The sequence below is a fragment of the Equus przewalskii genome, chromosome 13 (genome assembly GCF_037783145.1).
Source record: "Equus przewalskii isolate Varuska chromosome 13, EquPr2, whole genome shotgun sequence".
Classification (NCBI taxonomy): domain Eukaryota; kingdom Metazoa; phylum Chordata; class Mammalia; order Perissodactyla; family Equidae; genus Equus; species Equus przewalskii.
In genome coordinates, this window is record NC_091843.1 from 87,311,376 (window position 1) to 87,324,985 (window position 13,610).

At 45.0% G+C, this 13,610-nt stretch overlaps 1 protein-coding gene across 2 annotated transcripts; it reads right to left on the bottom strand.

The window, feature by feature from the left end:
* Nucleotides 1-803: 803 nt before the first annotated feature.
* S100Z (S100 calcium binding protein Z) lies at nt 804-4,450 on the bottom strand. 2 transcript variants are annotated; one of them, XM_070571729.1, is made up of 4 exons: nt 4,404-4,450; nt 3,606-3,938; nt 3,095-3,291; nt 804-1,250 (listed from the first exon to the last, which is right to left on the bottom strand). In XM_070571729.1, the coding sequence occupies exons 3-4, from the start codon at nt 3,233-3,235 to the stop codon at nt 1,083-1,085; spliced, it is 309 nt and encodes a 102-aa protein (XP_070427830.1). In that variant the 5' UTR covers nt 3,236-3,291; nt 3,606-3,938; nt 4,404-4,450; the 3' UTR covers nt 804-1,082. The 2 variants fall into 2 exon arrangements, with proteins under 2 accessions (XP_070427830.1, XP_008504745.2); XM_008506523.2 differs by having other exon boundaries at nt 4,048-4,450.
* Nucleotides 4,451-13,610: the final 9,160 nt, after the last annotated feature.

Below are 13,610 nucleotides of genomic sequence, written 5' to 3' on the forward strand. Positions count from 1 at the left end.
CATCCTGGACCGCTCTCTCTTCCTACCTCTCCTTAACAATCCACCCGCAAGTCCCACCTCCAACAGACTAACAATTCACCTGCTTCTCGTCATTGCCGTTGCTCAAATCCTGGCTTGAGACGCCACCACCTTTCACGCAGACCACAGCCACGGCCTCCTAACTCCTCTCCGTCTTCCACGGTGCCCTCTTCTGTAGTCCTTTCTTCACACGGTAGCCGGGGTAAGGATTTAGAAGTATAAATATAGTCATATCATTCCCTTCTAAAGTTCTCCTAAGGATCTGTCCTGGTTTGGGTTATCCCTGAAGCAGACCCTGAGACGAGGATGTGCATGCAAGTTGTTGATTTGAAAGGTGCAGGACACAAGGTGGGGAACCAGAGTGAGGCAAGAAAGGGAAGGTAGCCCAGAGAAGGTGCCAGATTAAGCCAGCCTCCCCAGGGGTCACTGAAGCTTAACCCCAGGGGAAGCCCTGGGAAACGGTATAAACACTTGTCTCAGAATTACGTGACCCAAGGGGCCAGGGACGGTATTTACACACCAGCCCCCAAGAGCTGCTGTCTTCAGCTCTCTTGGCTTGAGCACCGAGCCCTGAATCTACCCTTCCCTGACCTCACTCACTGGAAAAAGCCAGCACTTTCTTCTATTCATCAGCCTTTCTGCTTTACAGAGCCTCACAGCTTCTTCCATTTGAAGCAGAATCACAAGGAGGGGGAGGGGGAGGGCCAGTCAATTTCTTTAATAAGAAGTTCAAACAGAATTCAAGAATGAGGAATGTCTGTCTGAGGAATTTGCTGAGTTCTAGTCTCATTTGAAAGTAGCTAAATTTTTTATTTTTGTGATGCTCTGACAGACAAAAAGTGCATAGAACATCTTTAATAATATAGGAAAATTCCAAGTAGGGCATATAAGATTTGGAATATTTATTTAAAGTCAATATATTAAAGTGTACATCATTTAACAGTATTGGCAATTAAATATATGTATATTATCTCTGTAAAGGGCATTACTGTAACCACAGGTCTGGAGGATAGGAATGAACAAGCAACTAACTTGGGATACAGTTCCACCTTCAGCTTAGCTTACTACTTATCTTTTTTTCCTTTCTTCGTCAATTGTTCCACAAAGTAATCATTACAAGCAACTGTCAGAGCTGCCACCATGACCACGAATTCATTAAAATCCACTTCATTGTCCTTATTGGCATCCAGGTCCTGCATTACCTTATCAACCAACTGGGGATCCTTTTGGCACTAAAACGAAAAAAAAAAAAATTTCTAACTCCCAGGCTTTGAAGCTCACAATGACAACTGAAACTGCATCTTCCTTTTATTTACATTAAAGTATTGATTTGCATTTTTAGTATCTAAGGACAATTTCCAAGAGCCTGTTTGCAGGTCAGTTTGAACCGGGCACAAATTCTAAGTGAGTCCAGCCCTCTGCTCCAGGGCCACAGAATCCTGGCTCAGACCTACAGAACAAGCAGAGCAGACAGCGGCTCAGAGTGTATTCACACGCCATCACAGGTCGAGGGCCGCCATCACAGGTCGAGGGCCGGGACACGGGGAGGCAGGTGGGGGACATGGAAAGGAGGCAGCTTTGAAGCCAAAAAGGGATAGTGGGGGCTCTGGCACTTACCAACAATGGGATTTGAGCAAATCACGTAATGCTTTTTAATTTCCTTATTTGTAAAATGGAGAGAATAGTATCTCCCCGCAAATTTGGGGGGATATTTCAACACACTTTTAAAAGTCCTGGGCACCAGGTTGCTAGAGTTAGCAAATGAAAACACAGGAGGCCCATCTGAATTTCAGATGGGCAAGGAATAGTTTTCTAGTTACGCACGTCCCCAATGCTGCATGCGACACTCAAGGTTTCATCCGGCAGCCTTACTGAGCACAACATCTGACACGCCAAAGAGCCACTAGGGAAGGGCAGCTCTCGTACGGACAACGGCTTTTTATCCTTAGGAAGGACAGCAAGGAGCCCACGGGGAGATGGGGGCTGAGGAAGGGCAGGGCTGGGCAGCCCACCTCCCCTGTGAGGACGGGTTGATGAGAGGTTTCCAAAAGCCGTTCGTCTCCTCGGGGGAACTCCCCACTGCCTTCTCCCTGGCTGCCAACCATTCGCTGGTTGGAAACTTAAATTTAATTGATCACAAACAAGAGTAAATTTCACTTGAATAAATCAATGTGCCAAGTTTGCCCTACTGAAGCTTTTATTCTAAATGTTCTATAACATAGCTGCCAACCCAAATTTGAGGGGGAAAAAAAAGGTCCTGGGGATTCCTAAAATCAGTAAAAAAGTACCACGAAGAATTACTATGTTAAAGCGTTTGACTTTAAGTTTTTCCCATGGAGGGTGGGGAGAAAAGAGTGGGGTCCTTACAGTCACTGTCGTCTTACTACAGGGTCTGGACAGAGTAAACACACACAAGGGCAGAACACTGGGCTAAAATCAACTCAAGGCAGCTTCATCCCCACCAGAACGAGGGTTTTCCTCAGAGCAGGCCTCACACTCCACTGTAAGCTTTCACGAGTAGATTTACTGAGCTCCTAGCTATTTTGGTGAATCTTTATGAATCTGCTTGCTACCCAACTGGTCACTGGCTAGACACCCCCATCCGTCGATCCCAATCAGCTTGGGCTTGGCTGACAAAGCTAAGTATTTGTCATTTACTAAAAAATTTGCCACCACAGCATAAAGCATCCCAGTCTTCATTTCTGTCCCCAAACATAATATTTATTAATTTACTGCCAGCTGAGCAAAGCTTCAGGTATAACTAGTATAACTAGTTATAACTCCTGGCATAACTAGCTATGTCTTTGGTTGCAGCACCAGGACGTTGAGTAATTGATGGAAGCCTCAAATATAACGTCTGCACTTGGGCATCCTCACCACAGGCAACATGGAGGAGAGCACATGCCTGCATTCACAGAAGCAAAGGTCTCTAGTGCTGCCTTCCCCTGAATTTTGAATCTCAGAACAAATTATACTGTGTTTGTGGCAGAATCACAGGAGACCACGTACACAGAGCTGTCCCTGGCTGGGTCCCCCAACCACCTCGACGGAGTGGGGCAGGAAAGCCGTGACTCACCGAGAGGAATTCCGTGAGCTCGCGCTGCAGGAGCAGCTTCAGTTCCCCCTTGTTGAGCTTGAACCTGTCCCCTTCCCTGCAGGAGTAGCGGTGGAACACTCTGATCATGGTGCTCATGGCCATCTCCAGCTGGGTGGGCATGTCGGCAGCAGAGCTGACCACTCCAGGGGCAGACCACCAGACTCAGGGAGGAGACACTTGTTCAAAATAAGCAGGTGGGGAAACATCAACACTTTGGTTAAAATAGAGCATCACCACCCCCGGGTCACCCTGAGAGGGATGGTTGTTAAACCGTAACAAACTTCAGTTGAACCAAGTGCTCTGGCGTCCAAGGCAAGCTGCAGAGGAGACCTGTGCAGGGGGGTCTGCTCCTCCTTAATCCCCACCCCCCCCCCAAGATGTGGCAGTTCCAGCGTGTTTGTAAGTTAGCAACCAGACAACAAGCACAGAGTCACGTTAAAGCACAGATTAAAAATAAATAAAAAGAGGAAGAATATACCTAATCTCATACCTGTTCAGCCAACACACAGCTCCGTCAACAGGTGTTTATGGTGAAACTATACACATTTATAACTGGGGTTCCGCCTCGCACACCTGTTCCCAGGAAGATGAAAATTACCAGTGACAAGAGATTCAAGCGGCAGGGCCTCTGCGTCTGTTTTTAATCACCAGGATGAACAGGTGTGAGCCGCTGCCCCAGGGGCCATCGAGGCAAGGTTGGCGCCCTTCATGTGCATCAGATGAGAGGGCAAAGAGCGAGAGAGGGAGCATTCAGTCAGCCCTCGTTACCAGGCGTGTGGTCCAACGCAGTCAGGCGCTAGGACGTCGGTGACCGGGAAGAACTCTAAAAATAGAGGAGGAAAGAACAAACACTGATTCAAACGCTGGGACTCCTCAGCAAAGCCGATGGCAAGGTCAAGGGAATAAAGTCAGAGCACACCAGTTAAACTAACCCAAAGGACAGCTGTGCCGCTGTAGAAAAAAAGAACTAGGAAGCTCTCCATGTGCCGATTTAGAAAAGAAGAAAGCAGCGATCCGGCTGGTAGGAAAGAAGCTAAGACTATACATGCACACCTTCTGCATTTGCCTACAGAGTCCCTGCAAATATTCACAGCAAGTAAAGAAGGTGTGGGGAGGGAGTCTCTCATTCACACCCTCTTAACTCATTTTAACTTTTTCAGTTATAGGAACGCATCGCCTGCTCAAACAAATGGAAACAAGCCGCAGCAGGAATCCACAGGGGGGATTTCCAAGTAAAAGAAACTTAAAGAGTCACTGGGAAAACCAGAGCCAGCACTGGCCTCCGCACCTTTCACTGCGGCCTGTCCTCCCAGGCCTGGAACGCGTGACGCAGAGAGCACACCAGCCTCACACTCCTCCTTCCTCCTGACAGGCCTATTGGCATGTATCCTCAGCGAGCCTCTCAGCGCCCGGCACGCCACGGGGACCTCCCATCCACTCCCCGCGGATGCTCCCACTGTATTCCTAAAGCCCAATTCCCAAATATATGTTTAATTTAGTTTTTTATTATTAAGGGAATAATGCATGTGGTAAAATAATATTTTGAATACTCAAGAGTATGAAATAAAAGTCCACCATTCCCCACCCTAGACCCCTCGTTAACCCTTTCCCCTGTGAGGTGGCAGCGTGGCTGCACGGATGCCTGGCTTCAGTTCTCACCTCTGCCACCAACTAGTCATGTGACCCTGGCTAGTCCCTCACCCCTCTGGTCTCAGCTTCCTAATGTGTATAAACATGATAAGAGCAGTGTCTACCCAACAGGATTCACTGAGTTAAAACACGTGCCTGGGACATAGTGCGATGTCTGTGTCAGCTATAATTATCCTTACAGAAAAAAAGGTGTATGTATATAACTTACATAATTATCTATAATATTACACAAGGACCCTTAAATATACATAAACAGCATCAACATGCATGCACCTTGGGTTTTTTTTCCCCCGCTTAATATATATGTTAGAAATCTTGCTATATCAGCACATGCAGATCTACCCCATTCTTTGTGAAAGTTGCGTTATTCCACTGGATGAATGTGCCCACATGTGGTCAAGAAATACTTATCAGGCACGTATGTTATGCCAGGCCTTGTGGAAAAACGACAGAAGCAACTTGCCCTTGGAGAAAATTTTGTTGCTATTTGTAGTGGGGTTATGTTAAACGTATGGAACGCAGGAACACTGACATCTTTTTCATGTCGGGTCTTCCCACCCAAGAACACGCTTTTCTGGGTCTCCTCATTTCTGAATGCCCTTGCCTCTCTCCAACTCTTAAATGCGTTCCCCACCGATTTCAGCTACTCCGATCGTTTCAATCACCCCCAAATCATATTTTTTGGCCCAGATCTTTGCTGGTCTCCAAAACCACCTACCCAACCACCTCCTGGACCTCATTCCTGCCTGAGTGTCCCACAAGTTCCTCAAACTCAATTAGAACCAAAGCATCACGCATGTCCTCTGCCCACGCAGCCTGCCCCTCCTGCTGTGCTGGCCGTCTCAGTCCCCCAGGTGCACTCGTCACCCAGCTTTTGGCACTATTTTAAAATGTCAGTTGAACTCATCCATTTCTCTATATTCTTCACCACCTTCAGGACTTGATAACTTTTGGTCTCTATTACTGTGATAGCTTCCTTTCTGCTCTTTCTCCTTTCTTCTGTCTATTCTCCTCCATCTGAGCTCCATTCTGCTGCCTGAGTAGTTTATCTAAAATACACATCAATGCCCACACTCCTGGGCATTCAAAGTTCTGACCCTGCCTACAAAAGGACGAAAATGCCGCGCTCTCTCAGTCTTCCATGCCTTGGCACCTTCTGGGCCCATCGCCTGCAATGCTAATTCCATGCACTCCTTAAGGCTCAGTTCAACTATGTCCCCTTGGAAGTTCTTCTGCACTCTTCCCGACTATCCAACCTCCACCTCTGACGGTGTCCGCTCCATCCTCCCTCAAGCCCTGGAGCATCCCTTTATTTCCTCATTGCGCTTACCACACAGTTCTGGAATCAGACAGACATTTACTGGAATCTGATTTGAGAGACGAGAATGCGGCCTCTGCATCCTTTGCTCTTGGGGTTTAAAAGCAAGGTGGTTTCCACCTGGTTCCCGCTTGGCTGTAGCAGAGCCAGCTGTTTCCTTTAGCACATGCTGCCCCTTAGTGTCAGGCTCAGGGACTGCTTCTGGAAGCCCGCTGATTCCCAGCAGGCACCCGAGACTGCTCCTGTGGTGAGCAGCCCATCCCCAGGGCTTCTCTGTGATGTAAGCCGGCCCCAGCCTCTGCCTCCAGGGCCTTTCAGAAACAAAGACCGTGACTAAAGGCTCGCTAGGGCTCTGTCAGGCTAGGGATACAAATTTACAGGTGACATGAAGGGGTGGGGATGGGGAGACACGCCTGCTTATGGCAAACAAGGGTCATCCAGTAGCACCCGGTACTTGCGCTGTTACTTATTACAGGCTCATTTTTCAATTTTTGGCATGAGTCATAACACTAAGGGCTACAGGGTACAACTCTACATCCAAGACAGTGAGCAAACAATGAGGGACACGGAAATAATCCAGTTTGGGGGAGTTGTAAGTAAGGGCTATTTTAGAGAAAAAAAAGCCAGCACAGATCCACAGGTGGGAGCAAACAGGAGAGCTGTTTGAAAGCAGGGCTTTAGCTGTGGAGTCTCAAAGACAAGACTACGTGCAAAATAAGCCATAGACTAGAGAAGCATGAGAAAAATTTAATTAGTGAAAATAGCAAAATAAAAATCGTATGTACACTATAATGATAAAAATTGGTGTACATAAAGAAGGAAAATACAGATAGTTTTAATGGTATTTAATAGAATTATGGATGGTTTAAAAATTCTTTAATGCTGCTGTTGAATTTTGTTATCCATTAAAACATTAATTGTAATTATACAGTATCTCAAGTTGTAGTCTATCTCCACATTAGGCAATGTCTTTGAACGTATAATGTTGAATTTTAAAACTTAGCATATAAAATTCTAGATTCTAAATGATCATGTTATGTTTTTACATTGCAAATATGCAAAAATAGGAAATATGCAGAAGTGTTCATAGGTGTTTTTTAAGGGTGGTTTTTCTTTCTGCTTGTGTTATTCTTGTTTTTAGTAATTTTAAATCTTCAGTAATGAGTATATTTTACTGGTATAACAAAAAAAGAAATGAAGTGTTTTAAAACTCAGTGTTGACAAAGCATTTGAATCACCCAAATGCTGACTTTCCACTGGCACTTTCCAGTTTATAAAGCCTTTTTCACACACGCTATTAAGCAGCAAGCATTTGCCCACTGCTGGATAGAGTCTGTGAGAGATCGTGTAATTCAAGACAAATGCTTAAAGTGTTACTGAAAAATACATGACATATTATGAAATACTCAACCCACTGTAAGGTCCATGACATAACTGGGCCTCCTTCTGCATGGGAGGAAAGTGACATCTTGGGCTAAATGCCCTTGAAGTTCCCTTGCCTTTAAAAATTTTCTGATTCCAAAATTAGGTTAAAGGATCAGTGTGTGTCTTTGTGTGTGTGAGCGGACCTGTGTGCGGGTTTTTCATCCTTCAGAAAACAATTTGGACAATGACGTGAAGGGCAGCGGTCCCTGGAAGAACTTCAAGAGAGCTGTGACTGCTCGCTTTTTCTCCTCACCCTTCGCTCCAGGAGAACAGATTTAGAGAATCTGCCACACATTTCTGCCGGGAAGTCAGATGACTCTGCTCCAGGAACTACAGAAAGGAGATTTCCCTTCTCTCCCCCTTAAATGCCCCCATACCCCCAAGTTCTCTGCTGAATCAAAGCTATTTTATCTCGCCCTTTACCCACAGACTGAAGCTGAGAGTCAAAAAGAAGGGGAGATCTAAGGGCAAGAGTTTTCCTGGATGAAATGAGAAGATTTCTGTGATTTGCTTCAAAATAACCCACTGGGTGGGAGGTTGTGGTGGGAAGTGGGAGGGAAGACATTAACCCAGATGGGCCACGGAGCGAACTGACTGGTGAAGCCGGGTGCTGGGCATATGGGGGCTCCTTAGACTACAGGCATTCTACTTGACTACCTTCTCTACATTTTAAATTATCCTTAATAAAAAGTGTACACACACACACACACAATTCCCATCCCAGTAAGCATGAGAAAAAAAGTTAACAAAGCTGGAATTATTTCACCAGAGGAAGAAAAGTAAATTAATGGCATTGAGTATATGGAAGATTATTGACAGAGGAAAAGCTGCCACTTGCTTTTTGCCACTGCTACAATCAGATGAAGAAGAATAACTTAATATTAAAGAAATAAAATATTCCCTAATTGTGAAGGCTGTTAAACATTGAAATACATTACTAGGAGAAGGTAGCTAAAGAAATTCTTTCAAACAACAAAAGAACCCGAATAGGCAAAGCAATCCTGAGGAAAAAGAAGAAAGCTGGAGCATCACACTTCCTGATTTCAAATATGCTATAAAGCTATAGTAACCAAAACGGCATGGTACTGGTAGAAAAACAGACACACAGATCAATGGAACAGAATCGAGAGCCCAGAAATAAACCCACACATCTACAGACAGCTAATTTTTGACAAAGGAGCCAAGAACATAGAATGGAGAAAGCAAAGTCTCTTCAATAAGTGGTGTTGGGAAAACTGGACAGCCACAGGCAAAAGAATGAAAGAAGACCACTGTCTTACACCATACTCAAAAATTAATTCAAAGTGGATCAAAGACTTGAATGTAAGACCTGAAACCATAAAACTCCTGGGAGAAAACATAGGCAGTACACTCTTCGACACTGGTCTTAGAAGGATCTTTTTGAATATGTCTCCCCAGGCAAGGGAAACAAAAAATAAACAAGTGATGGGGCCGGCCCAGTGGCGCAGCGGTTAAGTTCGCACGTTCTGATTCTTGGCTGCCTGGGGTTCGCCAGTTCGGATCCTGGGTGTGGATATGGTGCCACTTGGCAAGCCATGCTGTGGTGGGTGTCCCACATATAAAGTAGAGGAAGATGGGCACAGATGTTAGCTCAGGGCCAGTCTTCCTCAGCGAAAAGAGGAGGATTGGCAGTAGTTAGCTCAGGGCTAATCTTCCTCAAAAATAAATAAATAAACAAGTGTGACTACAGCAAACTAAAAAGCTTCTGCACAGCAAAGGAAACCATCAACAAAATGAAGAGACAACCTACTAATTGGGAGAATATACGTGCAAATCATATATCTGATAAGAGGTTAATATTAAAAATATATAAAGAACTCATACATCTCAACAACAACAAAACAAACAACCCAATTAAAAAATGGGCAAAAGATCTGAACAGACATTTTTCCAAAGAAGTTATACAGATGGCCAACAGGCACGTGAAAGGATGTTTAACATCATTAATTATTATTTAAGGAAATGAAAATCAAAACCACCTCACGCCCATCAGAATCCTATTGTTAAAAAGACAAGAAGTAACAAGTGTTGGAGACGATGTGAAGAAAAGGGAACCCTCCTACACTGCCGGTGGGAATGCAAACTGGTGCTGCCACTATGGAAAACAGTGTGGAGATTTCTCAAAAAATTAAAAACAGAAATACCATATCATCCAGCTATTTCACTTCTGGGTATTTATCCAAAGAACATGAAAAAACTAATTTGAAAAGATATATGCACCCCTATTTTCACTGAGGAATTATTCACAATAGCCAAGATATGGAAGCAACCCAAGTGCCCGTCAACAGATAAATGGATAAAGAAAATGTGGTGTATATGTATAAAACGGAATAGTACTGAGCCATAAAAACAGACAAAATCTTGCCCTTTGTGACAACATGGATGGACCTTGAGGGTATTATGCTAAGTGAAGTAAGTCAGACGGAAAAAGCCAAATACCATATAATTTCACTCATAAATGGAAGATAAAACAACAATAAGAACCATGTAGATACAGAGAATAGATTGGTGGTTACCAGAGGAGAGGGGTTAAAGGGCACAGGTGTAGGGCGATGGATGGAAACTAGACTTTTTGGTGGTGAACACGATGTAGGCTTACAGAAGTCGGAATATACTGATGTACAGCTGAAACTCATATGATGTTATAAACCAGTGTGGCCTCAATTTAAAAAAATAGCAATGAAGAGGAAAAGAAGAAATTCTTTCACCGAAAACAGTGATTCTGTGTTATTTATATTGATGGCTAAGATGTAGAATTATTAATCCTTATTAGGTACCCAAATTTATTCTTGGGCCGAAGGAGCTGGGTGAACCTTGCTCTGAACCTTAGCCAGTCACAGTGACGAGACTGACACAAGCAGGCAGCATGTTTGGGTGGTGGCATGCACCCAAGCCACAGGGCTAAACCTTAGCTCACGTCTGTTGTCAGGACTACCTACTAGCAAGCCCAACAATTACACTTCCACTGTCAGCTAAAACCTCACGATTCTCTGCAATGATGCTGAAACGAGGTTCCAGGGGCAGCCAGCCTCACAATGGCCCTCAAGGATCCTCGTGTTCCATGGGCACAAAGGGTGAAGTGGTGCACCTACAACATGACTGACAAACACTAATGTACAATTGAAATTTCACAAGATTGTAACCTATCAATAACTCAATTAAAAAACAAAAACAAAAACAAAAGGGATCCTCGTCTTCCAGTATTCACGCCTTTGTGGAGCCCCCTCCCGCACTGAACAGAGCTGACCTGTGGTACCAATAGGACACAGCGTGTGATGCACGAGACCAGGGCAGAAAAGACATCGTGGCATCTGCTTAGCTTCCTCTTGGATCACACGCTCCGTGCCAGTCACCATGTTGTGAGGACACTTAGGAAGCCCTATGGTGAGATCCACGGGGCACAGAATTGAGGCGTCCAGACCACCACCAGCACCAACTGCCAGCCCCGTGCCGAGCCCTCTTAGAAGCAGGTCCTCCAGCCATAGCCCAGCCTTCAGGCGACTGCCGCATGAGCTTCTGGGAAAGCCAAGCCCAACCACAGCTACACAGCCCCCAAAGTCCTGTCCTGCAGAAACTGCATGAGGTAATACATTTTAAGCTAAATTCTGGGTAAATTGTTACGCAACAATAGACAGCTAATATAGTTGGTGAAAAGTTTAGTTCTTTTTTTACATGACTCCTCAGAAAAATACTGCGATGTAAATAAGCATGTTTCTTCTATTAGAATTGCTCAGAAATAAAAACGTGAGCGATGAAATTCTTCTGTGTGTTCTCAGAAAGGACACACAGGCTGAGCTCCTACAGGAGGGGGCAGCCTTTCCCATTTTCTCCAGCACATTTTCCACAAAGCAGGAATGAAATTAGGGGAAGTAACAATGGGTTCTCTGCAAGTGACCTCTTTGAATATCTTAAAAGAATTAATAGAGGGCTTTTTAAAAATGACAGGTGAACCAAAAGTCGTTGTTTCTGATCCTGAAGGCATCACCTCAGATCACAAAGTAGCCTCGCTTTGTCACTGCTCAGCGTCACCTGAGCAATGCCTGCTTTATCAGAGCTTCTCTGATTATTTCCAAAGTTCATTGAAAATCATTAGTATGTATTTGTCATGAGCCCATTTCCGTGATATGCAATCCAGACCTCTAAAAGCCTTCCACCAGCCCCTCGCAGCTCCCCGCAGGGAGCCGCTGAGAGGGTGAGCTCCATTCTTCCTCCTTCGGTAAAAGCAGCCCTAAGCGTTTTCCATCTCTCAAATTTGGTCTGTATGTAAGCTCATATTTCCCTCTATTTTCTGCCACAAAGGAGGTCAGAGTTCCTGGTCTAGACACAGCACGTGTACTGGCTGCAGCAGAATGGATGCAAAGTCAAGTAGTGCAAACTATGGCCTCAGGTGCTTGGTGGCACAGAGGGAGCGGTTTCCTCATTCGGCCAATTCTGCAGTGTGGTTTTGGACATCATTCTTGAGAGATCCGCATCAAGCAGTTTTTTCACAGCTCTCACATGAGTTTTGTGAGTCATCTGTGTTCATTTTAATGAATTCCTGTTCTGCTGCAGCAGCCATAGGCAGCTTCCACTGCTGGCCACTAAGAACCCTGACTGACAGCCCCATTCAAGAGAGACTCTGTAAGCTTGTCAACTCCCCAGGGAGTCCTGGCCTTGGTCCAGGAAGTGGCAGACTCTCCCAAAAAGAATTGGCCTTGATAGACTGGATTTGCCAGTTTCGGGTTAAGTTACAAACCTATCCAAAGCCCCAAAGTCACAGAGGCTAATTATGGCTGCATCTTCCTAATCCACTAGGGAGCCTGGCGTTTGTCTCCATGTGACTAAGGCTCCTCACTTTCATGCAGAGCTGGCTGGAGTCCGGGGTATGAAGATCCCGCAGTATTTGCTTTTCTTTTGGGCTTTATGCGGTCAACCTAGGCAATCTCATCTACTGTAACAGTTTCACCTACAAACTATAGGATTCCAATTCCCAAGTATATTTCACAGCCTGGACCTGAGACCTGAGACCCCTAGGAGTCCTATCAGTACTGTTTTATTTCTACTCACCTTGAATACAGACAACCTCTTGCTATGTGCCAGTGTTTTTCACAACCCAGGTCTTTGCCTATCTTACGTTCATACTTACTTTCCCAGGAGGATACATTAGATTGTTTGTGGCTTTCATTGCTTTCTTTGGACTTGAATAGGTTACAGGTTGTACCACTTATGACGTGTTTGTCAGCAGGTACTAGAATAACCAAATAAAAGTAGCTTAAACTTAATAAGGACATTTGTTATCTCACACAGTAAGGGTTGGTTGTTTCAGTGTCTCCACAATGTTATCAACAACCCAAGATCTTGTCTTTCCTCTTCACTATCTTGTGTGTGCTGGCTCTCATCCCTGACTTGTCCCCTCTTGGTCACAAAGTGGCTGCTGCAAGTCCAGGCATCTCTATAAAGGATAATTTGGAGGAGTCCATCCATTTCTCCAGATTTTCTAAATTTTCTAAAATTATCCCTGGGTTAGGTCAGTTCAGGAGAGATTGGGTTTCCTGAGCTGTATCAGACTGGCCTCCCCAGGAATTGCTTAAGCAGTTATGCTTTAGGTAAATGCCACCATGTTGAGGAAGCTGCTAGAGTCAGCCTTAGACTTACATCTACTCTGGTGGTGGATGTTGTTTGAACATATCGTTCCCCCCCTCTGTGAAGACTCAGGAGAAATTCTTTGTGTTGATTCGAGTCCTGATTGGCCTAAGCAATCACCTGTGGACCCTATGAATTGCCTGGCTCATAAGGCCTAGAGTCAAGTCTGTGGGCCACTTAGGCCAAATCCAGGATTCTTCCGCCTGTCGTAGACTGAATACCTCCAGCAGGGGTTCTGTTCAAGCTGTCCACAACAGGTACAACACGGGGTGCCAATCAGAATGGGAAACAACGAGGCTCAGCCTGCCTCCACGGCCGGGCGGCTACTGCAGACAGGTGAAACAGAGCAGAGAGAGAAAAGACGTCTCGACCTATTTGTGTCCTATTCACATTTGATAGAGATAGGAAGTCAGAGAACTAGTCCATGATGATAAATGGGACTGACACTCTGCCTCGGTG